The sequence below is a fragment of the Podarcis raffonei genome, chromosome 6, assembly GCF_027172205.1.
Source record: "Podarcis raffonei isolate rPodRaf1 chromosome 6, rPodRaf1.pri, whole genome shotgun sequence".
In the NCBI taxonomy this organism is placed as follows: domain Eukaryota; kingdom Metazoa; phylum Chordata; class Lepidosauria; order Squamata; family Lacertidae; genus Podarcis; species Podarcis raffonei.
In genome coordinates this window covers 77359387-77383459 of record NC_070607.1, presented here as the reverse complement: position 1 = coordinate 77383459, position 24073 = coordinate 77359387, and the positions used below count along the sequence as shown (strand labels likewise).

General features: G+C 45.8%; 1 protein-coding gene across 1 annotated transcript; it reads left to right on the top strand.

The window, feature by feature from the left end:
• Window positions 1-1367: 1367 nt before the first annotated feature.
• Window positions 1368-23553, top strand: PABPC1L (poly(A) binding protein cytoplasmic 1 like). Its single transcript, XM_053394105.1, has 15 exons — window positions 1368-1964; window positions 3414-3607; window positions 4196-4311; window positions 5364-5503; window positions 6148-6242; window positions 7400-7537; window positions 9365-9460; window positions 11324-11587; window positions 12785-12875; window positions 13610-13738; window positions 14678-14817; window positions 16219-16312; window positions 19978-20108; window positions 22932-23020; window positions 23275-23553. The coding sequence occupies exons 1-14, from the start codon at window positions 1772-1774 to the stop codon at window positions 23013-23015; spliced, it is 1905 nt and encodes a 634-aa protein (XP_053250080.1). The 5' UTR covers window positions 1368-1771; the 3' UTR covers window positions 23016-23020; window positions 23275-23553.
• The last annotated feature ends 520 nt before the right edge of the window (window positions 23554-24073 follow it).

Genomic DNA, 24073 nt, shown 5'->3' with positions numbered 1-24073 from the left:
CAAATCCTCTACCAATGAGTTGGCAGTGAATTGACTGACACCCCTCTCCACCCAAAAAATGCCCCCACCTAGAAATGTGGCTGCCCCACCTAAGAAGGAAGGCTGGCTATAGGAATATGACACAGCACATCTTTTGGGAGTCATCCTTCAATTTATGCAATGCCATGCCCAGATCCTCTGTTGAGTCTTACCCCACTTGGCTCCTGTAATCTGCTGGTGAGCATTGGACCCTATATGGCACCATTGGGTCCCAAAGTGGGAGATATTGTGGGTGGGGGTGGGTGGGTTAACTAGAGGGGCCCCTCTGAGAGTTAAGGGAGCGACAGGGGAACTTTGAAAATCTGGCATCACTGGATCAAGTTCATCAGTTTGGTTGAATTGGTTAATTAAAACTAAATCATTCTAATTGGTGTGTGAATAAATGTTCAGTTGTTACCGTTTTGAATTGTATTGTGCCCTTATCTTCCTTAAGTAGATTGTGCCAACCACTGTTCTGAATAATAATTTTTATAAAGTAGGGGGAACTGGAGATGAGTTTATGGAACCAAGGCGGCATGAAAAAGTTTGGGAACCTCTGTATTACACCCTTCCACTCAACCTGTTGTGTTCCAGAATTTGTTGGCTTGCAGTTCCCATCATCTCGGACTAGTGGCCCTACTGGGTGGGGCTTATGGGAGTTGCAGGTCAAAACAACTTGAGGATGTTGGGACCATAAAATCATAGAGTTAGAAGGGACCCTGAGGGTCATCTAGCTGAACCCCCTGCAATGCTGAAGTCTCAGCACGTGGGTTATGGATCTCTAATACACCATAATTTCTCATGTTCTCTCTCTCTCTCTCTTTCTATATATATATACACACACCCTCTTCTGCTAATTATTACCTATGGCGTATTATGGTGTGGAGGTGCTATCCAAGGGGGCAAAGAGGTTGTAATAGTGCCTGCATAGTGGAGTATGGGTTGAATTGTTGCATGAGCGGACTTCCCCCTTCCTCCAGAGAGTCTCCAGGGTCCCAACCCTCCAGACAATATTATAGAAGCAAGGGGTGCAAGTGCCTCTGCATGAGCGGAATTCTGTTCTGCTAAGCATGAAACTTGTCGGGTGCAGCTTTGCATGTCAGATACCTTGTATAGGGGACGCGGGTGGCACTGTGGGTTAAACCACAGAGCCTAGGACTTGACAATCAGAAGGTCGGTGGTTCGAATCCCCGCAACGGGGTGAGCTCCCGTTGCTCGGTCCCTGCTCCTGCCAACCTCGCAGTTCGAAAGCACGTCAAAGTGCAAATAGATAAATAAGTACCGCTTCGGTGGGAAGCTAAACAGCGTTTCTGTGCGCTGCTCTGGTTCACCAGAAATGGCTTAGTCATGCTGGCCACATGACCCAGAAGCTGTACACCGGCTCCCTCGGCCAATAAAGTGAGATGAGCGCCGCAACCCCAGAGTCGGCCACGACTGGACCTAATGGTCAGGGGTCCCTTTACCTTTACCTTTATACCTTGTATAAAATCTATGCAGACATACTAATATACATTAGTAAATACATGTGTTACTCCTATTTACATTGCATGGGCAGGGAGGGGAGGAACTTGGTGAAAATGAGTCTGGATATAGTGGGTTTCATTTGCAGGCAACTTCAAGAGCTCAGTCAGAGGTTTACATGGAATCTACCCTATAGAGTCCTGCTATTTTTGCATCTCTAAAGATCCCTGTTATGCTGCCTAGGAGTAACTAGGTTTTGCTTCACTTCCCAAGTTAAACTGCATGATTGACCATGAATGCTAGTGGCCCAGGATATCCGCTAGCCTCCCTCTATGTGGGCGACTTGCACCCGGATGTAACCGAAGCCATGTTGTACGAGAAATTCTCGCCTGCTGGACCAATTCTGTCCATCAGAGTTTGCCGAGATGTCTCCACACGCCGATCACTAGGTTATGCCTACATAAATTTTCAACAGCCTGCTGATGGTAAGTGAGTGAGAACTTCTTCTAAACTCTCAAATGTTGTATTTTGTTTGCATCAAATATCTTTGCTCCATTCTTCAGCTGAAAAGACTCCCAGGGTAGATTACAGATCAATAAAAAGTAATACTGTGTTGCCTGAGGTCAGAGGCTATCTCAAAGGCAGGCCACAAAAGGAAAAGGAGCAGAGAAAGAAAAGGGAGGAAACTCTGGCGCTAGTTAATAAAGTTCTTATAATAGTGGAGAGGGTAAGGGTTTGGTGCACAGGTGGGGAGACTGCTATCCTCTGGATGTTGTTGGACTCCAACTCCCATCAGCCCTGGCCAGCATGGCCAGGGGTTGCTGGGAACTGTAGTTCACCGTCATCTGGAGGTCCTCAGGTGCCCCATTGCTGGTCTGGAGAGAGAGGGGGATCTAAATGTTTTTGGTTTCAGCTGAGCCCATGAAGTGGCCCTGCTTCCCATCTCTCCCTCAGCTGCAGCCTGATAAATCCATGTTGTATGGAGGGCCTTCTCAGTAGTGGCGCCCGCCCTGTGGAACGCCCTCCCATCAGATGTCAAAGAGATAAACAACTACCTGACATTCAGAAGATATCTTAAGGCAGCCCTGTTCAGGGAAATTTTTAATGTGTGACATTTTAGTGTATTTTTGGTCTCTGTGGAAGCCATCCAGAGTGGCTGGGGAAACCCAGCCAGATGGATGGGGTACAAATAATAAATTATTATTATTATTGTATGATGTGCCCATGTCTACTAAGTCTTCCTCTGGAAAACGAAGCAAGTTTTGCCAGGCAAAAAGGCAACTCAAGCTCTGCTTTCAAGCAGAGTTTGGGGCTCTACAGTACTCATTTTGATCCCCATTTAGGGGATCTGAACATTTAGAAATTAGCTGGCAAGTAACCTTTTGTGTTCCAAATAATTTCTGGTAGCTGTAAGATAAGTGTTGAGCTAAACCAAAGTGAAAGGAAGCTTCAGCCTTGCCATGTTCACTAGGCCACAGTGATTAAGATTAGCCGTTGCAAATGTCCCACAGGAGGAATAAAACATCTGTGGATTTATTTCCCATCAGCCCCAGCAAGTGGGGCTGGTGGTCAGTGGGAGTTGCAGCACAAAAATATCTGAAGAGTCGTATCTTCCCCAGTCCTGCATCTAATGGCCTTTACCACTTGACCCATGATGCAGCTATGGTCTTGTTTACAGATGGTTGACTTAGAAACCATGGCAAGTTATTTGTACCTACAGCTTCCAGTCATGTTTTCCAGAAGCCAGAGCTTCTCTTCTTAACACCAATTTCTTAAGCCCCACTCCTGTCGAAAGACTTTGCGATCTTCCCTGTTGGTAGTAAAATGAATGTGCTCACACACAGCTGTTTGCAAGGTGAGAGACTGGGCTTCTTTGCTTCCAGCTTTTGGTTTTTGTTTCTGTGTAAACAAATGAGCTTTCCCTCCCCTGCTAGCTGAGCGGGCCTTGGATACCATGAATTTTGAAGTGATAAAAGGCCGACCCATTCGCATCATGTGGTCCCAACGGGACCCAGGACTCAGGAAATCAGGCGTTGGGAACATCTTCATCAAGAACCTGGACGATTCCATTGATAACAAAGCTTTGTATGATACATTCTCAGCCTTTGGAAATATCCTTTCTTGCAAGGTAGCTATGTCACTGGCAGAAATAACATCACCTGATCTGCTTTGAGCATTCTAGTATATGTGTTGTCTATCATTCCTTTTATCCTGATCTATTCAATTTTTGACCAGTGGTTTCTAAGCAGTCTGGCTTCACTTTTGTGTAATAACATTTGGTGGGTGGTAATTTAAAATTCAAAACAATCTTGAGGTAGCCTCTAGGCAAAACACTTTGGGCAATTTCCCACCGCCTCTAGCATCACAATGGTTCCTTGAATCTCAGAACTTCTCTGCTGATCCAAAGAAACAGCACTTCAGTACTGAGAGAGACCTCATTGAATTAGACACCAACCCCATTCCAATTTTCTTCAAGTTCTTTTCTCTCTCTATTTGAAACCAAGGTTTTTACTCATTGCTGATGGGCCCCATTGATTAGGGTTACACCAAAATGTGTCTGTGACTCAGGGTCACTGTTTAGGGGGGCTTTGTAACCACTGAGCAGATATACATGTAAACGGGGGGGGGGGGGGGAAATCAAGGGCCCATCTTTTTCGTTTTCAGTTGTATGACTTCCTTTTTTTCTCTTCCCTCATACCCACCCATGTCTTAACAGGTTGTTTGTGATGAGAATGGATCCCGAGGTTACGGCTTTGTCCATTTTGAGACCCACGAGGCAGCAAACAGAGCAATTGACACGATGAATGGAATGCTCCTCAATGACCGTAAGGTGTAAGTGGAAGCTGGGGTTGGGAGCTAGGGTGCAGGTATGGGTGAAGTGGGTGACTGCGAGATCAAATGTTGTTGACTCTCTTAATATGTTAGATGCATTGCACACATAAATAAATAACAGAGCCCCTCCTTGCAGAACACAATTTAGAATAAGGGTTTAAGCACAAAGGAAAACCAAGGTTAGTAAAAGGTGCAACAAATTTCCTTGGAAACATGTATCAAATGATAGAATAACAAGAATATTTGTAAGTAAATGCAAGTATCCAATATTTTAGGGCAGGTTTAGCATGCAAAACAGTCCATAAGGTCACTAATTCGTTTCCCCTGTGAGTATAGAAAATGTGCATTTCCAGCAGCAACACAGTTGGCCGGAAGAGCAACAGCTCATCCAGACTTCTACTTGTTCCACCACTTCTCCTCCCAGGAAAACCCACTCTTTCACATTGAATTGGAGCATACGTCAACTGGGTTTTCCTTGGATTGATGTTTGCTCCAATTCAGCACTAAAGAGCTGGTTTTCCTGGGGCAAGTCGTGGGGCAGACAGAAAACCACACAGACCTGTATTTGGAAAGGACAAGTAGGAAACCACTTGGAACCATGCTTTCTAGGCATGGGACGAGCGAAGGGGGGACGAGCCCTCACTGTTTCATGTGCTCTATAAATCCTTTGTCTAGAAGATGCCTTGCCAATTCACAGTTTTCTCTACACTGCCTTAAGAAGAGCAGTGGTTACAGCTGAAATCCACCCTGCGAGGTTGATGCAAAATACAGGCATGAGCAATGTTATCACTGCTCAAGCATCAGGCTCTCCTAGCTTAAAGGTCTCTAGAGCTACACCAAACAGAGATAATCCTGCCTCTCTCCTCATGACGGCGTCTCCTGAGCACTGACAAGGCAAAACTTGGCACTTGTGGCTTTTTTAGAGCATGGTGATCGATAAAGCTGTCTCAGTTCTTGGCTACTTAATATAGCTTGGGAGGTTTCCCTGACCTTGTTGCATGGCACACACAATGCATTTTTAAAAGTGGCTTCACCGTTTGCCCTGTTTACAGGTTCGTTGGCCATTTTAAATCTCGACGAGAGCGGGAAGCAGAATATGGCGCCAAGGCAATGGAATTCACCAATGTCTACATCAAGAATTTTGGGGATGACATGCATGATGAGCGACTACAGGAAATATTCTCAAAATTTGGTAAATGCAACACTTTGAAGTATAGTGATTGGCAGGGAAGTTTCAGCCTGTGGGCCTAATTAGGCCTACCAGACCTCAGAGACTGGGCTGCCACACTATTTTGGGTGAACAACACCCCTGTTTCCTGAGCCTGGTGTCATATACGATGCAAAGTGCACCTTTTGCAAATCTGCTCCAGAAGATCGGCGGAATGCTTTGAACGGGGTTGTGCAAGCAGGGGAGAGGAGAGGAGAGGGAGAGGGAGAGAATGTTCTGTTGCACAAGGAAAAATCCTTGCCCTGATGGAACGTTCGCCTTTATGCTGGATTCTACCCATACATAATAAGAGATTGCGGGTAAGATCCATTTTTTTGTGAGTGGACATCTTCATCTTCCCACTACATTTCCTGCATCCTCCCAAATCTGCTCCCGAGAATCCCTCAACCCTCCAGGCCAGATTTTGGAGGCATGGATGAGGAGGAATCCATTCCGTCAACTGGATCTGTTCTGCTGGCAGACAGGCAAAACTGTTCTGTTGCGCTGGTGGACAGGCACCACTGGATTTCACCCAATAGCCCCAATTGCATGGCACCAACGTAAGTCTATTGTAACTTGTGGCTCCAGCAATGTGACACTGTCTTAAACTTTCTTGTTCTACTTTCCAGGAAAGACGTTGAGTGTCAAGGTGATGATGGATAATGCAGGCCATTCGAAAGGGTTTGGGTTTGTCAACTTTGAGAAGCATGAAGATGCTCAGAAGGCAAGATGGTCTTTGATCTGTTTGTCTGTGCCCAATGCTTGCTTGTTCCTGTTCCAGGGAATGTAGCTGTCAAGATGGAGCTGAAGACTTGTTGGTCGGAGAAAGACCTGACTTGGATGTGTGTGCACCTAAAGGAGTAAATGGGCTTTCTCCACCAGGGACCTCCCTGTTTTGTGATCATAAAGTTGGAGGAGGCCGTCTAGTGTGGGAAGTCCCAGAGCTAGAGCAACCCCAACAGATGGCTGCATATAGCTTCTGCTTAAAGACCTCTCACAAGGGAGAGTCTATCCAGTTGCTTTGATCATTGGTTCCATTGCCAAACTGATTTTACCAGCAAGAACTGTCTCCTAACATTCAAGTGAGATGCAGCCGCTGGTGCAGCAGAGGAAATGAAATCTTGTCACATTCATATCATACATTTAAAGGCTTTCCTGCAAAGAATATTGGGAACTGTAATTTGTTAAGGGTGCTGGGAATTGTAGCTCTGTGATAGATAAACTACAGTTTCCAAGATTTTTAGGGAAACCATGCCTGTTAAAGTGGTGTAATTGTGCTTTAAATATATGGTGGGGGGCTGCTGAATCTGAAAACCTCTTTTGGGTGACAGCTCTTCAGGTATTTGATGAGTGTTGCTGTTGTGTGTTCTTTCAGTCTTCTCTGGACCAAACACACCCCAGTTGATTCAACCTCTCATTATAATACGTGATTAATAACAACAACATCATCATCAACAACAACAACAATTTATTATTTATACCCCACCCATCTGGCTAGGTTTCCCCAGCCATTCTGGGCGGCTCCCAACAAAATATTAAAAACAGAATAAAACATCATTTCTACACTCCTGACCATCTTGGTTTCCATCCTCCGAGCAGTTCTACTTTGTCTATGTCCTTTTTGCATATGAATCTCTCTCGTGTTCGCTATGAATGCATGATGGCTACAGTACCAACTAAATTGCTCTTGGTGGGGGGTAGGGGGATTTCATTGCTTTGGATAGCTCAGAAGCGAAGGCTTTGCAAAGTTCATTACAAAATTAAAACAGAGCAAAGGGCATCTTTCTGCAAGACGGATGTGTGGTCCATTGAGGGGTGGAGTTAGTCGTGGGACTTCTTCCTATGCACAACCCCCTTTGTTGACACCTGGTCTCCTGGCAGGCTGTTGAAGACATGAATGGGACGGAGATCAATGGGCGAATGGTGTATGTTGGCCGAGCTCAGAAGAGGATGGAACGTCAGAGTGAACTGAAGCGCAAATTTGAGCAGATCAAGCAGGAGAGAGTAAACAGATACCAGGTAATGCTAAGTGACAACGAGGTCATCAGGTGTGGCAAGGTACGCTTTTTTTAAAAAGCAACACACTTGCTGACTTTCGAAATCTCAAATGCTGCGGTTGCTCTCCAATATAAATATTTATTTATTTGTTTGCAGGCATAGTTTCTATTACTGCTACTAATAACTTTATTACCCACCGTTCACCAGCAGAAGGATTACAGCAATTTAAATTCCAGTACCCAAAACAGTGGAAACAAATTTCAACCTGTAATTGTATGTCCCCCTTGGTCTACAATAAAATAATGTAAGGGTAAAATAGGAAAGATCCCAAACTCAGTAAACTAAAAGCAGTAAAACAATTTCCAGGATTGAGCCATTATTATTCTGTAAAGTAACTGGGCCATGTAGAGGAAATCCACATTTCTCAGTCCTGCTTCACTGAGAGCTGGTGAAGGATAAGCAGCTTACCAGGTCAGGTCATTTGTTCACCAGGCCATTTCATCTCTACTCTTGACTGGCAATGGTTCTCTACAGTTTCAAGGGTCTCAGGCTTTTGCCGTCGCCTGCTACTCCCTGATTCCTCTAATGACAGATGCCAGGAATTGAACCTGAAGGCCCCTGCACGGGAAGCATGTGCTGTGTTGATGCGCTGTGGTCCCTTCTTGAGGCACAGGTCACCTGCAATGACAGTGCATGGTAATGGTTCCTGTTTGAAATTCGTTGGGTTTTATCTTGATGCCTTTTTTAAAAAAAAATTCAATGAAAATAAGGCTGGTTTGCTTATCCCTTGAGGTAAAAGCTTTGAAGGGTGCCTCCAGACAATCTCTATATTGTTTGTGGGATTCAAGCACATACAGTGATACCTCGGGTTACATATGCTTCAGGTTACATACGCTTCAGGTTACAGACTCCACTAACCCAGAAATAGTACCTCGGGTTAAGAACTTTGCTTCAGGATGAGAACAGAAATTGTGCTCAGGCAGCGCGGCAGCAGCAGGAGGCCCCATTAGCTAAAGTGGTGCTTCAGGTTAAGAACAGTTTCAGGTTAAGAATGGACCTCCAGAACGAATTAAGTACTTAACCCAAGGTACCACTGTAATGGGAATTTAGGATTGTGCAATTAAAGCAGATTAAAGGGCTCTGTCGCCTGAGCACAGCAAATTCGGATGACGTTCATTGAGAGAAAGCGCACTAACATTATAAAACACTACACAGGTGATGGGTAGTAACAATTTAGCACTATTCCCTCTTACAGGAATCTAATCTTTACATAAACTGGAGTTTATGTTATATTGAGGTGTTGGCAGTGTTAGAAATTGAGATACGAAAGCTAGGAGCTAAATGGCACCTTAAACCTAGGTTATGGGTGCAACAACGGAATGTCTGGGCACGCTTTTTAATAACAAGAATACAAAGCTGAAAATGAATGAACTGCAGCTAAAATATTATGTCCATTTTTCACATGGTATAGTCCTACCCCTGCCCACCCCCCTAATATTCTTAAGAGGGTCTCTTCTCCAGTCTTCAGAGTAGCTGGAAGTGGGGAGGCAGAAAAAGCTCCTCCTTTCCTCCCACTCTGCAGTTTTAATCTGAAATCTTAGGTGCAGTACAGCACCCAGAGCTCAGAAACTGCTCGCGCTAATGAAATTCCATGTCGCAAAATGCACCCAGAACAATGGGAGTTTTGAATGCTGGGTGTTGGTGTGGATGGCATTTAGTTCCCTTCCAGCCTTATGATTGTTGGAAACATTATTTTTTGTGCATATTTTAAAACGGAAAGCCGCGGCATAAATGTTATATAAAAATATTATGAACACATGGGAAAGTGTCTGTGCTCTTTGCTCCTAGGGTGTGAACTTGTATGTAAAGAATCTGGATGATGGGATTGATGATGAACGGCTGAGGAATGAATTTTCTCCTTATGGAACTATCACTAGTGCCAAGGTAAGATCTATGGTGGGTATTCAATGTTGATCTATGTTGAACGTTCCATCCGCTCAAACATGTCAGCTTCTCAGATGGAACAACCCCCCCCCCAATGTTTTAGGGGCGTTCTCCCTGCCCCAAGCCAATTTCAGGGGGCACAGGGGGAAGGGAAAAGCCCCACTGCACAAGTGGAAGACCTTGTGCAAGTCTGTCACTAATGGGACTCATTATGTGAATCCTGCCCCTTATGTTTGTAAACAAGCATCTTTTGTCTGTGAAACTTTCATTCAGACCATTGGCAAGGACTCATGTGATTGATTGCTCCTTCCATATTCCTCCTTAAAAAAATCAAAACACAAAAGCACTAGGCTGCTGATGTTTTTTAACATGCAGGGATTTGGGGGTGGGGATATGGAAGGAGAAATTGCATGAGCCTCCCACCTACAGTCTGAAAAAAAGGCAGTCCAGAAAGCAGTCCAGTTTTGCTGCCTGTCTGCTGTTTTGAGGCTGAAATTGCCACTGGGATAATCCAGTGATCTGCCCCATCCACTCCTTGCCTTCTCTGCAATGATTCCATCTGGAATTCTGGCTACTGGAATACTTTCGTCTAGTCCTTCAAAAAACTACAGCGCTCACAGAACGAAGGCAGTCAAGGCAGTGAGGCATGGCTGTGGGCATAGCTGTCAACCTTCCATTTTTTTGCGGGAAATTCCCTTATTCCAGCGCCGTTTCGCGCTGCTATCCCGGATTGTTAGATATCCCGTAGTCTGTCCCCGGGACAGGTGATGCTGCTGATCCCTTATTTTCAAATCTGAAAGTTGACAGCTATGGCTGTGGGACTGCTGACAGAGTTATTAGGAACTCTGCAAGCCCCCAGTCTGGGAGGTGTGGAGGCCACTGTGTGCGAAATCCAACTACCGTATTTTGTGCCCCATAGGACGCACTGGCCCATAGGACGCACCTAGTTTTTTTGGGGGGAAATAAAGGAAAAAAAATTATTTCCCCCCCAGGTGCGGGGCTGGAAGAACCAAGTCGGGGAACAGCGGGAAGGCGCGCTCTGCCTCCCCACTGTCCCCCGAGCTTGTGGGGCTGGCGATGGGGAGAAGTGCGCTGAGCCCGGGACTGGAGGCAGCTCTGCGCAGCCATCGGGAGCTGGGCAGGACTTTGCGCCCCGCTCCCGATGGCTGCGCAGAGCTGCGCTGAGCCCGGGACTGCAGGCGGCTCTGCGCAACCCTCGGAGCCGGTCTCCCGAGGGTTGCGCAGAACTTCCTGAAGCCTGGAGAGCGAAAGCCTGCATTTGCCCCATAGGACGCACACACATTTCCCCTTCATTTTTGGAGGGGGAAAAGTGCGTCCTATAGGGCGGAAAATACGGTAAATAGATCCACCAGCACATTGATGTTTGGCTGCCCAGAGGTACTTCTCCACCCTTTCTTCTCCCTAAGTCTATTTCTGGGTGTGGGGATCCCCAAACTCTCTACAGCAGATTTGGTACAGATGCATCTACAAGCCTATTTAGTTGGGGACCATCCATGAAGTTTTGAAATTATCAGTCAACAGTGCATTTAGTTATGATGGTTTGCTTGAAGGTGTGTGCCACCATGTCTCCCCTGCTGCTATGTCAGGGTACAATGAATGTTTATTGTAATAATGGCTCAGTGCCTCCCCATTTAGTGAAAACAAGGACTTTGAGTTGACCTTTGTTCCTATTGAGTTTGGTGGGACTCAAGAGCAGTTCACCCCAATGAGTATATTTGTGTGTGTTAGGAAAAGTTGCCAATTATTCCGCTCATCTCGATGTCCGTGTCTCTCTGCCTGTGCTCTTCAGACTGCCGTTTGCCATCCACTCAGTGGACTCAGTGTTTTAATTTTCAATTTTAGGTGATGACAGAGGGTGGACACAGCAAAGGTTTTGGGTTTGTATGTTTTTCATCCCCAGAAGAGGCCACAAAGGCTGTGACTGAAATGAACGGGAGGATTGTCAGTGCCAAGCCTTTGTATGTGGCCCTTGCTCAAAGGAAAGAGGAGAGGAAAGCTATTCTCACCAACCAATACATGCAGAGACTAGCTACCATGAGGGCCTTGCCTGGTCCAATCCTCTGCTCCTTCCCTCCGACAGGTTATTTCCTGCCCTCCCTTCCACAGGTAAGGTTTGTAAAGAGGCTGCTATTACAGCTTACTTCTATGAAACCCATTGACTAGCACCAATGGCAGACAAGATGCTATTGCACTGCAACTTAATGCACTTTGCAAATCCATTGCATTCCAATCTAACCGCCATATTGGGAGATGACAGGATGCATATATAAAAATGTTTTCACAGATCAAACACCATAAGAACTTTTTATATCTCTGCCTACGTCACCACAAAAAAAAAAAAAATCTTGCAATAGAGTCCACCCGTTCAGCTGTGAGTTGTTCAAGCCAAAGCAGTCCTGGCTTTCCCCATAGAATCCTGGGAGCTGCAGTTTGTTAAGGATGCGTAGAGTTGTTAAAAGAGCCTTATTCCTCTCCCAGAGCTACAAATCCCAGAGTGGCTTAGCAACCAATCCCTCTTCACGGGGAACTCTGCAGGTCCCAGAATCCTTAGGGGGAAAGGATGTGCAAAGGAGAAACAGGGTCTGTAGCTCAAGTTTCCCTTGGGTGGCCTGGAAGACCTTGTAGGTTTCAGCCCAGCAAAGTCTGGGCCTTCTTTCTTCTCAGACGTACGTTCAAGAGGTGTTTTCCTTGTCATTTCCTCCCTCAGGCATTGACGGAGAACATGAGCCGGAGACTTCCTGTGAGTTTATTACATATAGTGCCAAACTATGGTTTAGTGTGGCGCTGTGGGTTAAACCACAGAGCCTAGGACTTGCCAATCAGAAGGTCGGCGGTTCGAATCCCCACGACGGGGTGAGCTCCCATTACTCGGTCCCTGCTCCTGCCAACCTAGCAGTTTGAAAGCACATCAAAGTGCAAGTAGATAAATAGGTAGCACTCCAGAGGGAAGGTAAACGGCATTTCCGTGCGCTGCTCTAGTTCACCAGAAGCAGCTTAGTCATACTGGCCACATGACCCGCAAGCTGTACGCCGGCTCCCTTGGCCAATGAAGTGAGATGAGCGCTGCAACCCCAGTCAGTCATGACTGGACCTAATGGTCAGGTCTCTTTACCTTTACCTAGCTGTTCTCCTAATCTGCCTCAAGTCATTCTCAGGTGATGGTTCCTTCAAAGCTACACAAAAAGAACTGCCACATACCTTTTCAAATTCCAGGCTTGGTGCTTTCAGTAGTCCAAGCTGCCCCAGGGCTGATGTGAGGACAGTAATGTATCTTCTTCCTTTGTTTCGTGGCCTTTTTTCTAGCCTCAAACCAGAACTACTTTCTACAGTCCTAGCCCTGTTGCCCAAGTCCGCCCTGTCTCCCGCTGGAATATGCAGCCCTCCAGGCCTCCCTGTGAGTTTGCTTGTTTGTTCTTTTCAAAAAGGACGTGGTCCTCTGCAGAGCATGTGGGTGTAGGTTGCACTTGGTATGGAACTCCTATCATGCTATTGATTGGTGTTGGGACCTCAGTATTTTCGTGAAGCCAGCATGCAAATTCAGTAGAGCACGGGGCTGGGGACCTGATGATGCTGGACTCCAGCTCATGGTCAGGGATCATGAGAGTTGGAGTCCAACAATAGGTCGCAGGTCCCCATCTCTATGTTAGAGGAATGTGTGGAGGTCTTAGTTCTCCTTACTGAAAGTAGACCCACAGACTAAGCAGAACTCTCTGCTAAGACACTAGGGGTGGTGTTCAGTTAAGTTCTGGTCAGAATAGACCCATTAGAATTAATGGACCTAACTTAGCCAGGTTCACTAATTTATTTATTTATTTATATTATTTATTTTTAAAAAATATTTCAGGTTTATACATTTCACTAATTTTACAATCATTTTAACATTTCAAAACTTAACTTCCTTCCCCTTCTTTCTGCGGTTCTTTAAATTTATTTTTAATATCTTCTGCGTATCCAAATTAACTTAAATTTGCTCATTTATTCAATAAACCATTTCCATTCTTTAATAAAAAGTTGGTTATCTTGATTTCTTATTCTTCCATGTTCACTAATTTATGTGGATAAAACGTCTCTGAATGCCCCCCGCTTCTTATGCCTCCAAATTCTGATGAAAGTATTCAATGTTTTTAGCATCCTATCACCCAGCCAGCCCGGTCCTGAGGACTAGTGCACCTCCCAGGCGCCCGCTGTCCAACATCAGCACCATGAGACAAGCGTCCACTCAGGCTCCCAGGGTATCTCCCAATGCCCAGAGAGTGGGTAAGTTAGGAAATGCGGATGGTTCATCATCAAACGGAATGGTGCGTGCCTGTGTGCTTAGATGCCGGTGGCAATTATTTTATGCCTAATCCAGTTTGGGGGAACTTGTCACAGTGTAGCATTACCAGGAAATGGAACCTGTGGCAGGGTGATGGCAATAAGGGTAGGCTGAGTGGGAGCCATTCAGTTCTATGGGCTCCCATAGCAATTGAGAGATTAGGTACACAAGTTGCTCTTACCATGCCTCCTCCAGACCTTGGTCCTGAGGTCCAGCACCGAGGGCCTTCTGGCGGTTCCCTCACTGCGAGAAGCCAAGTTACAGGGAACCAGGCAGAGGGCCTTCTCGGTAGTGGCGCCCTCCTTGTGGAACGCCCTCCCACCAGATGTCAAAGAGAACAACAACTACCAGACTTTTAGAAGACATCTGAGGGCAGCCCTGTTTAGGGAAGCTTTTAATGTTTGATGTACTACAGTATTTTAAAGTTTTTTTGGAAGCCACCCAGAGTGGCTGGGGAAGCCCAGCCAGATGGGCGGGGTATAAATAAATTATCATCATCATCATCATCATCATCATCATCATCATCATCATCAAAGGATTATCAGGAGCTGGTGTGGGGTTTAGCCTTTGCTTCAGTGGCATCTGTGGGTTCATCCTTTTGCTTGCTTTGTATACATGAATGGAGTGTTTTATTATCGTAAGATTTGGACCACCCATTTCTGCTGACGTTGCAGTGGAGATTTTGAGAGGACTTCTCAGATTTATTTGTTGCGGGCTGTAGATGCAGCTGAGAACTGCCATCTTCCTCTCCCCGCCTTCTGCACCATTTTGGGAAGCCTGCTTTTAAAAAGGCTTCTGCAAAGGGTGCATGGCATTAACGATGGGATACGTCATCTCTCCTCTCTCTGTACCCTTCCAAATTGTTCCTGTTCTCATTTCAGCCAACATAGGAACCCAGACTATCAGCACTCGGGCATCCTCCTCAACAGCCCTACCACGTGGCGTTTCCCAGTACAAGTACTCTTCAGCCGTGAGGAATGCCCAGCCACTGGGCACCATGGCACCTTTGCCAATGCACCAGGTAACTCGCCTTCAGTTGTGGAACAAAGAATATTGTATAGACCATGTTTTCCTCCCTCCACTCCTTAATGTGGAAGATTTTTCTGATCATGCCATTAACATAGGCTGTGTACACACCATACATTTAAAGCTCCGCGCCCCCCCTGCAAAAATCCTGGGAATGTAGAATAAGGGTGCTGGGAATTATAGCTCTGTAAAGGGATAAACTGCAGTTCCCTGGATTCTCTGTGTGTGTCATGTGTTTTTTTAAGTGTGCTTTCAATGTATGTTGTGCACGCAGCCTTTAGAGTTTGGGCTTGTAGCGTGTTCTAGTTTTTGGCGTTTAATTGGTCTGGATTAAAGTAAAGGTAAAGGGACCCCTGACCATTAGGTCCAGTCATGACCGACTCTGGGGTTGCAGCGCTCATCTCGCTTTATTGGCCGAGGGAGCCGGTGTACAGCTTCCAGGTCATGTGGCCAGCATGACTAAACCACTTCTGGCGAACCAGAGCAGCGCACGGAAACGCTGTTTACCTTCCCGCCAGAGCAGTACCTATTTATCTACTTGCACTTTGATGTGCTTTCAAACTGCTAGGTTGGCAGGAGCAGGGACCGAGCAACGGGAGCTCACCCCGTCACGGGGATTCGAACTGCCGACCTTCTGATCAGCAAGTCCTAGGCTCTGTGGTTTAACCCACAGCGCCACCCACATCCCTCCTAGGTCTGGATTAGTGGTTCCCAAAGTGGAACAGACCAACCAAAGATCACACAGGTCTCCGTCTTTGATTTAGAGGAATGTGTGGTGGCCTAAGTCTGTGGGTCTACTTTCAGTAAAAAGAACTAAGCAGAACTCCCTGCTAAGACACTTGGGGGGGTTCAATTAGGTTTTGCTCACAGTAGACCCATTGGAATTAATGGACCTAACTTAGTCACGTGCGTTAATTTCAGAGGGTAAAATTTAGCTGAACGCCACCCTCTTCTCATTTCTCCAGCTTCTCCTGATGAAAGTGTTCCTTGGGGGGTGAGGTCCAATCACTGGAGGGTTGCAGCGCCTGCTGTGGCTATAGAGACTGATGTGGGAGAGACATGTTTTGTTGCAGCTGGGGCAGATGAAGGCTTCCGGCTGTGCTGCAGCTGATGCACTGTGGTGTTTCTTCTCTCTGAGCTCCTCCCAGTGGTCATTCCTCGTCTGGTCACAGCTGTGGATACGTGACCTGTCTCCAGACACTGTTGACCAGCAGTTAGGGAAGATGGGAGTTGCAGCCCCAAGAGCAGCTGGTTCTTCTTCCCTACTTTAGGGAGCTTCAGATAATGCTGGAAAAGGAGTTGCTGCTATTAGAATCCACACCCCCTCCAGAGTGTCAGTCAGGAACTCACACGAGGACCATGCTATTATTGTTGTCTTCTGTTTATTGGCCTGCAGGTTGTAGAACCGGCTGTCCGTGTCCACGGACAGGAGCCCCTGACAGCATCCATGTTGGCTGCAGCCCCTCCTCAGGAGCAGAAGCAAATGCTTGGTGAGTTGTGGTGCGTCGTCCTCCTCCATCGGCAGCTTGCCCTTCTGAGGTGCCCTGTTCAGCTAGCTAGCTATGTCTCTGGGCAAGAGTTTTAACCTTAAACTTAAAGGTGCCGCTCTGTAGCTTGGAAACTGTTTTTGGCTTCCCCTGAATATGCAGGATCCGGCCGTAGTTATTCAGTGCTGCTGGCAATGCATTCTGCTCAGCTGGTAGAGCATGAGACTCTTAATTTCAGGGTTGTGGATAGGAGTCCCACATTAGGAAAACACTACCCAAAACTGTGATGAACAAAATGGGAGACGGTTTTCTTTTCACTGTCTTTTGTTGTTCTATTGGCTTGAGATTTCATTGTGGGCTTTGCTTAGTTTCATAGGCTTTTAGCACAGATCAACACCATATATTTAAAGCACATTAAATGCACATTTAAAGCAGATGATTTCCCTCCCCCAAAGATTCCTGGGAGTGGTAGTTTAAGGGTGCTGTGAATTGTAGCTCTGGGAACAGTAGTTCTATTAGTTTGTATAGTTTGATTTGATTTTGTTTCTGTATTTCTGCCCTGAGACCTTTGCTTTAAATAAAGAAACATGCAGAACCTTCAAATGGGAGACTAGAATGAATACAGTGGTACCTCGGGTTAAGTACTTAATTCGTTCCGGAGGTCCGTACTTAACCTGAAACTGTTCTTAACCTGAAGCACCACTTTAGCTAATGGGGCCTCCCACTGCTGCTGTGCCGCTGGAGCACGATTTCTTTTCTCATTCTGAAGCAAAGTTCTTAACCTGAAGCACTATTTCTGGGTTAGCGGAGTCTGTAACCTGAAGCGTATGTAACCCGAGGTACCACTGTACTGGAAATTACATTTGCTGATTGGTATAATTACAACCTAACATTGCAGAAGAGTCTTGGCTAGGGGAGGGGATGCTGCAGGATAGTACAGTGGTACCTCATGTTACATACGCTTCAGGTTACATACGCTTCAGGTTACAGACTCCGCTAACCCAGAAATAGTACCTCAGGTTAAGAACTTTGCTTCAGGATGAGAACAGAAATCATGCTCTGGCGGCGTGGCAGCAGCAGGAGGCCCCATTAGCTAAAGTGGTGCTTCAGGTTAAGAACAGTTTCAGGTTAAGAATGGACCTACGGAACGAATTAAGTACTTAACCCGAGGTACCACTGTATATTCAGTATCCTTTCCATTCTGCTTCTGAAAAGCAATTACCTCAGCAGTGCTAGCAGACTATAGTATGAAAGCAACCTTGGCTGGTTGCATGGTTCTAGCAACCATGATGACACTTCAGCTGGAGCCCTGCTTTAAGGGACTGGCTACCCAGCCCGAGCCCTGTCAATCACAGCTTTTCTCCCTAGCAACTGTTGTGGGTCTGGCAGCAGGGATCTCCGGACATGATCAGGTATCATGAGTAGCAGCTCTTTTCCTGCTGACCGAGCAGCTGCTGCTCTCCTCTGCATGATCTGATGAGGCTGAGCTGCGTGCCAACTGCATTTGAACCGAGAGTTTCTTAGATTACTAACAGCCGGACTGCACAGGCTCTTCCTGTGCTGCCACCTGCTTTGGGTATTTGGGTATGCTTTGGGCATACTCTTCCTTTCCTGACCCCATAAGTGTACTTAAGGAAAATGACGCTACTTTTCCTGGAGGGATTTTCCTTTTCAAGCACCCAGCACCTCACTGTGCAAGCAGAAAATATATACTTTCCTCACAAAGAATGGTTCAATCCATCACAGTGGTGATGGATTGAAGGAGTTTATTTCCGTGTTCCCTCCCTCCCCCCCCCCCCCTCTCTCTCTCTCTCTCTCTCTCGCTCTCTCTCTCTCTCTCTTGTTCCTGAAAGGTAAATCTTCCTCCTTGCTCAGTTGCAACAAAAAAGGCCAAACTGGCCAGTGTGAAGCATGTAAAGAGTGCTGGAATTAGGGATGGGTCATTCTGTTTTGGGTCTCTCTCACTTTCTCCCATGTTCACAGAATCCATCATTTCCCATTTCAATCTGCAGTTTTAAAAAAACAATGCCGTGGCCTGGGAATTTAACTGTATGCAGTTCCCTGTTTAGGGAAGTTTTTAATATTTAATTCTGCATTGTTTTTAACACTTGATTGGAAGCCGCCCAGAGTGGCTGGGGAAACTCAGCCAGATGGGCGGGGTATAAATAAACTACTACTACTACTACTACTACTACTACTACTACTACTACTACTACTATTATTATTATTAAATGCATCACTGCCAATCTTATTCGGCATTTGTTCTGTTTCGTTTAAATAATAAGCAGGAGAAATCCTGGTTCTCAACAGGTCCACATTACGTGGGCAAATAATTTATCCAGCTCTGCAAAACCATCCCCCTTGCAATACAATTAGAGATTTTTTTTGGAGGGGGGGACAACTCCCATTGGCGCCAAGCTGCTATTTCTCCACAATGACGCATTGCTGTTTCTCCAAGCGGCGGTTTGTGCAGTGACCTTACACAAGCTGAGCATTCGCTGTCGCATGAAGATGCCCTCCTCTCTGCTTTTTGTTTGCACAGCCAAATTATTGACATGTGTATAGGGCTGTGGAGTTGCCTATGCAAATGTGTAGCGCTTAAAAGAAAAATAATGTATGAAGTCTGACTTGAACGGGCAGTCAAATCCCAGTGTCAACAATGGGTGCATCGTCCACTGCACCTGAGGGCAGCAGATTAGCTTAGGGAGTGAAAAGCAGGCTATGTGCCCCACAGAGCTCTGTCTTTCACTACCTTGTTGCTACCCCATGCCCCTCCAGTGTTTGCCGCCTGAGGCAGACACCGCACACTGCTTAATGGTAGGGCCAGGCCTGCATGAAGTCATTTAAGGATAAAGTCTTTTACAATGCCTGCAGCAGCAGCTTGAAAACAGGGAGGATAATAAAGAGTTAGGCCAGCTGTGTATCTGAATTTGCTTTCCCTTAAGACAGTCCTTCCTGGTAGACGTTTCCTTTTGGGCTGGGGGGCTGGGGGGGTACCTGCTAGATGGCAATGGATGTTAGTATCCTTATAAAGGTAAAGAGACCCCTGAACATTAGGTCCAGTCGTGGCCGACTCTGGGGTTGCGGCGCTCATCTCGCTTTATTGGCCGAGGGAACCAGAGTACAGCTTCCGGGTCATGTGGCCAGCAGGACTAAGTTGCTTCTGGCGAACCAGAGCAACGCACGGAAACGCCGTTTACCTTCCCGCCGGAGCGGTACCTATTTATCTACTTGCACTTTGACATGCTTTCGAACTGCTAGGTTGGCAGGAGCAGGGACCGAGCAATGGGAACTCACCCCATCGTGGGGATTCGAACCACCGACCTTCTGATCGGCAAGTTCTAGGCTCTGTGGTTAAACCCACAGCGCCAACTGCGTCCCAGTATCCTTACACATCCAGTTAAATTCCTGTGATCTTTTCAAGTGCTTTATTCTTTGGATATCCATGTACAATTTGTTTACCTCTTCTGCCTGCTCTCTCTTGCAAGTCTGGGCCTCACCAGAACTTTTTAAAATGGTTTTTCATGTGAGACCTGAAGCATCCCCACTCCTCAGTGTTCCTCCTGGACCACTATTACCCCTAAGCTTAAAAAATGGAATGGGGCCAGCTCCATGGGGTTTTCCCACTCTGAATGATGCATGCTTATGTCCCTTTTGCCTGTGCACAGGTGAACGCCTCTACCCTCTGATTCACTCATTACACCCCTCCATGGCTGGGAAGATCACAGGTATGCTGCTGGAGATAGATAACTCTGAGTTGCTGCTGATGCTGGAGTCACCTGAATCCCTCCACTCTAAGGTACTGGAATTTCATGCTATAAAATAAAAACCGCTAACTCTGCCATGGCAAATCCCCAAATTTTGCAACTAAAATATATTGTGCTGATTTGAGTTTTGTTTATCTGTAAAGTTTATGATATTCATACCTTCAGAATACGAAGGGTTTCTCTTTTACAGAGCTTGGAGTGGGGCTGTTTTCCCCCCCAGAAGTAAGTGATGGAGCAGGAGACTATTGGGGAACTGAAATGATCCCTAAGGGCCGGGAGATTTTGAAACCCTGGTGGGATAACTGATAGTAAAAAGACTCTATCTCTGACTACGTCTTTCCACTGTTGCTTTTTCCCGTTCTGCCATCCCCAGCTAAGTCCATTTCTCACCTGGTTTGTACATGTGTGTGTGTTCCAATTATTCCTGGTGCATTTGCGCCTTGAGCACATGTGGTGCATGTTTGTGTATGTATCCCACATGGAAGCACATTTCCTCGCTGAGATTAAAAACTATTTTTTTACATATAAAGTGGCAATTCACTGTAATGGTATGTTCTGACTAGTTTGAGAAAACAGAAAAGATCATATGACACATCCTTAATGTCTCTTTTGACACAATGTGCTCTGTGTGTGCGCGCGCGTGTATGCAGCGGTTTCTCCTAGTTTTGGCTGGTTTGCAAAGACTGCATGTGCAGCCCTTTGAATGACCACCATGTTATGAGACATTCCATTCTCAATGCTAGAGGAGCTATTTTTAAGCAGTTAGTGTTTTAGCTGCATAGGCTTTTGATGCATGAATAATAACTTTAATAACTTAAGGAGATCCTTCCTGGATGAGGCAAATGGTCCATCTGGTCCAAAATACTGTTTTCCCATAGTGATGGCCACCCAGAAGGGCCCCAGCCACGAGCATGCTGTTCCTCAGCAGCTGATACTTATACTGCCTCTGAAATGTGGAGGCTAAAATGAATGTAGCCTTCCTACTAGTAAATCCAGTGGCAGATGGGACTTGTCAACCTGGGAAGGTAGTCCATCTGGGAGAAGCAAAACTCTTTATCCTTAACCTTCATTGCTATGTGGGGTATCTTCAGGAGAAGGAAAGTCTAAGGAATAAACTACACAAATCTGGAGTGGGGTCCCTAAGACTGTTGGATGGTGCCTTCTCTGCATTACTTTGGACCACATCAGCGAGGCCGAGAGGGGGGTCTTGTCGTCTGGGCAGCCCAGGACCTCCATACGCACCACCCAGGTTTAGCCCCCCTGGGAGGTCACTTCTGTGCTGCTAACGCAGCAGTGTGACTTCACCCCAAAGGCACACTCCATTGGCTCTTGAGACAGACCTGATGCCAACAACTGCTAGTAAGTCCTCCATGCATGTGTCTAATGCCCTTTTGATAAGAACATTATGTGTTACAACAAACTGAAGACTTGGAGAGTATGCTTGGATAATGTTGGCATTAGAAACAGAACGGGGGTCGGGGGTGAAGGCTAAGATGAAAAATTAAATCACCCTTTGAGACCGTGTATAACTGGAGGGTTGGGAGGGTGTTATTAACTGCTTTCAGATTCGGCAGGAAGTTTTCAAGAAACCATTTAATGCACATTAAGGCAGTTGAGAAAGTTGTGTGGTGCATTAATGTATCTGTGTCAGAGAGTGGGTTTGGCAAGCTACCTGCTTGAGGGGGAGGGTGGGTTATTGGTTTGTTTTTATTATGTATATTTTTTTCTCTCTCTTGTATTTTGTGAACTGCCCTGAGATCTACAGGTGAAGGGTGGCAAAAATGTTTAAGAATAAGAATAAGAACTACTGTATCTCACAGGTTGGCCTTAGCCTAATTGTTTGCAAGAACACTTTTCCTTCTGTGCAATTTTTCACACTCGGGAAAAGAAACTGAGCTTCTTAGATCTGTCCTCAGATGGCTACCTTAAGACTGATTTTTGGGATGTCATGAAAAGACAGCAAATTGCTAATTGCCAAATTTGTTATTTTGTATTTTTTTACTATCAGGAGGTGCTTCTGATGCTGAAAATCCCGTGACAGGCCATGGTATTATGCATCTGAAGTTGGGGTGGGTGGGACGCCACTTGCTTTTCTGTCTCAGGCTGCAAAACATCTTTGGTCAGCCCTGGCTCAGAGTTAACTATTTCTCTTCTCTCCCCTACCTTCCACATTGGTGTGAGGAAGAGCTCTCTGTATTTCCAAAGCCTGCATACTGCAATTTTGGGTGCCAACTAGTTCCAATGAAAGAGGGCATTTTCAGTGGCTCTGCATGAAATTTGTTACTATTCCTTGACTCAAGGAACTTCTACAGTAAGATTGTTGAGAAAAATGAGCTTGCAAAGTCAGCCTTGGAACCACACGAAGATGGAGCCAATGGGCAATGAAGAATCAGAAATGTAAAGAATCCAAGTCTTGCTGCACGAATCTCCCTTGATCTGTTAAGACAAAGCCCAGAAAGACTTTGGCACTCCAAAATGGCAATCTTAATTGTCTGAATGTACCTACAGAGAAAAAAATGAGTGAAGTTTCCTTCAGAGGCTTGGACCTCGGTGTGTGCGATTCTTTAGATCCTAAAGCAGCCAAGTGGCTTTAACACACCATCCACACTCTAAATTGTCCGGATTTTGCTGAACTCCAATTCTCCAGCTGACTCAGCCAGCATGGCCAGGGGCCAAGGATGATGGCAGTTGTAGTCCTGCAACATCTGGCAGGCCACAGGCATTCCACTTCTGCTTTTCAGGGAAGAGTAATGCACCTAGGATTGTTAAAGGGCCTACATGTTGATTTGCCGAGTCCATCTCAGTACAACTGGCTGTAATAAATGACTGTCTGATCCTGGGCTTTGCTTTTGTAGATTGAGGAGGCTGTTGCTGTACTGCAAGTGCACCAAATCTCTGAAGCATCCCACAAGAGCAACTCGGCAGCATTTCTTCAGTGACCAAGGTGGGTTGGTAAGGAGTGCACAGCGATCAAGTGAGAAACTTGGTTTTGGCCAAAATATGTAAGAGGGAGGGAAGGAGAGCAGGCCCAAGCATTGCATTGGGGACCTGATGCAAAGACATGGTTCCATGTTGAGAACTGCTAACACAGAAGGACCTATTCATACAAGGTCATCTGCTTGGCAAGGTGAGGGACAAGTAGGAAAGTGTTGCAGCTGCATGTGTGAAGCTGACACTTTCTGCTTCACTCCTTTTTAGGATCCGATTGGTACTGATCAAATGACTACTTCGACTTTGCCTGTTTCTGCAACCGTCAGGTCTACATTGCTTGTGCAGCAGCTTCATTGTTACCATAAATTTGCTGCACGTGGTCTGGATCTCACTCAGACTCAGTGCCCAGCCATGGTCCCAAACTACTCTAGGCACAACTAGTGGATTATCAATGGGCAAATTGAGCTCCTCTTCCCATTAGTCAGGATGGCTACATGAAACTTCTCTGTGCATTCTAATTTAGAGTTTCTCCATTTAACATATGCGTTCGCACAGGTGGTTAATATATATTCTGTCCAACTATTTACTGGTATTTGGGGGGTATATGTATATAAATATTCGTGCAAAAATCTAGCCTTTTTTGAAAAAATCACTTTCTTTTGTGCACTTAAGAGTCATTGCAGCTTCTTTTCCCACTAACATTGTATTCACACTTTAAAGAGTATTTTCACAGCTGCTTTTCTAGTAACTGCTTGTATGGGAAGGATATGTTGTGAGAATGATGTGGAAGAAATTGGTTCCCACATTGTGTTAATTTATCGAAGCTGGTCATTTTTAAGTAGCCTTAAGCTTCAACCACCACTGGGGCCTGTGGCACTATTTTATTTGTTCGTGCTGCTGTTGACATGATAAAGGAAATGAAGCGTCACTTCCTTTATCACCAAGTCTTGTGTCAGTGTTCACTGCCTAACACGACACTAACAACTATTCTGCTCAATTGCATAGATCCATGGGCTGCCAAAATTACTGGGACAAACCATTGTGAGCTCGTTTGTTTTAAAGAAAA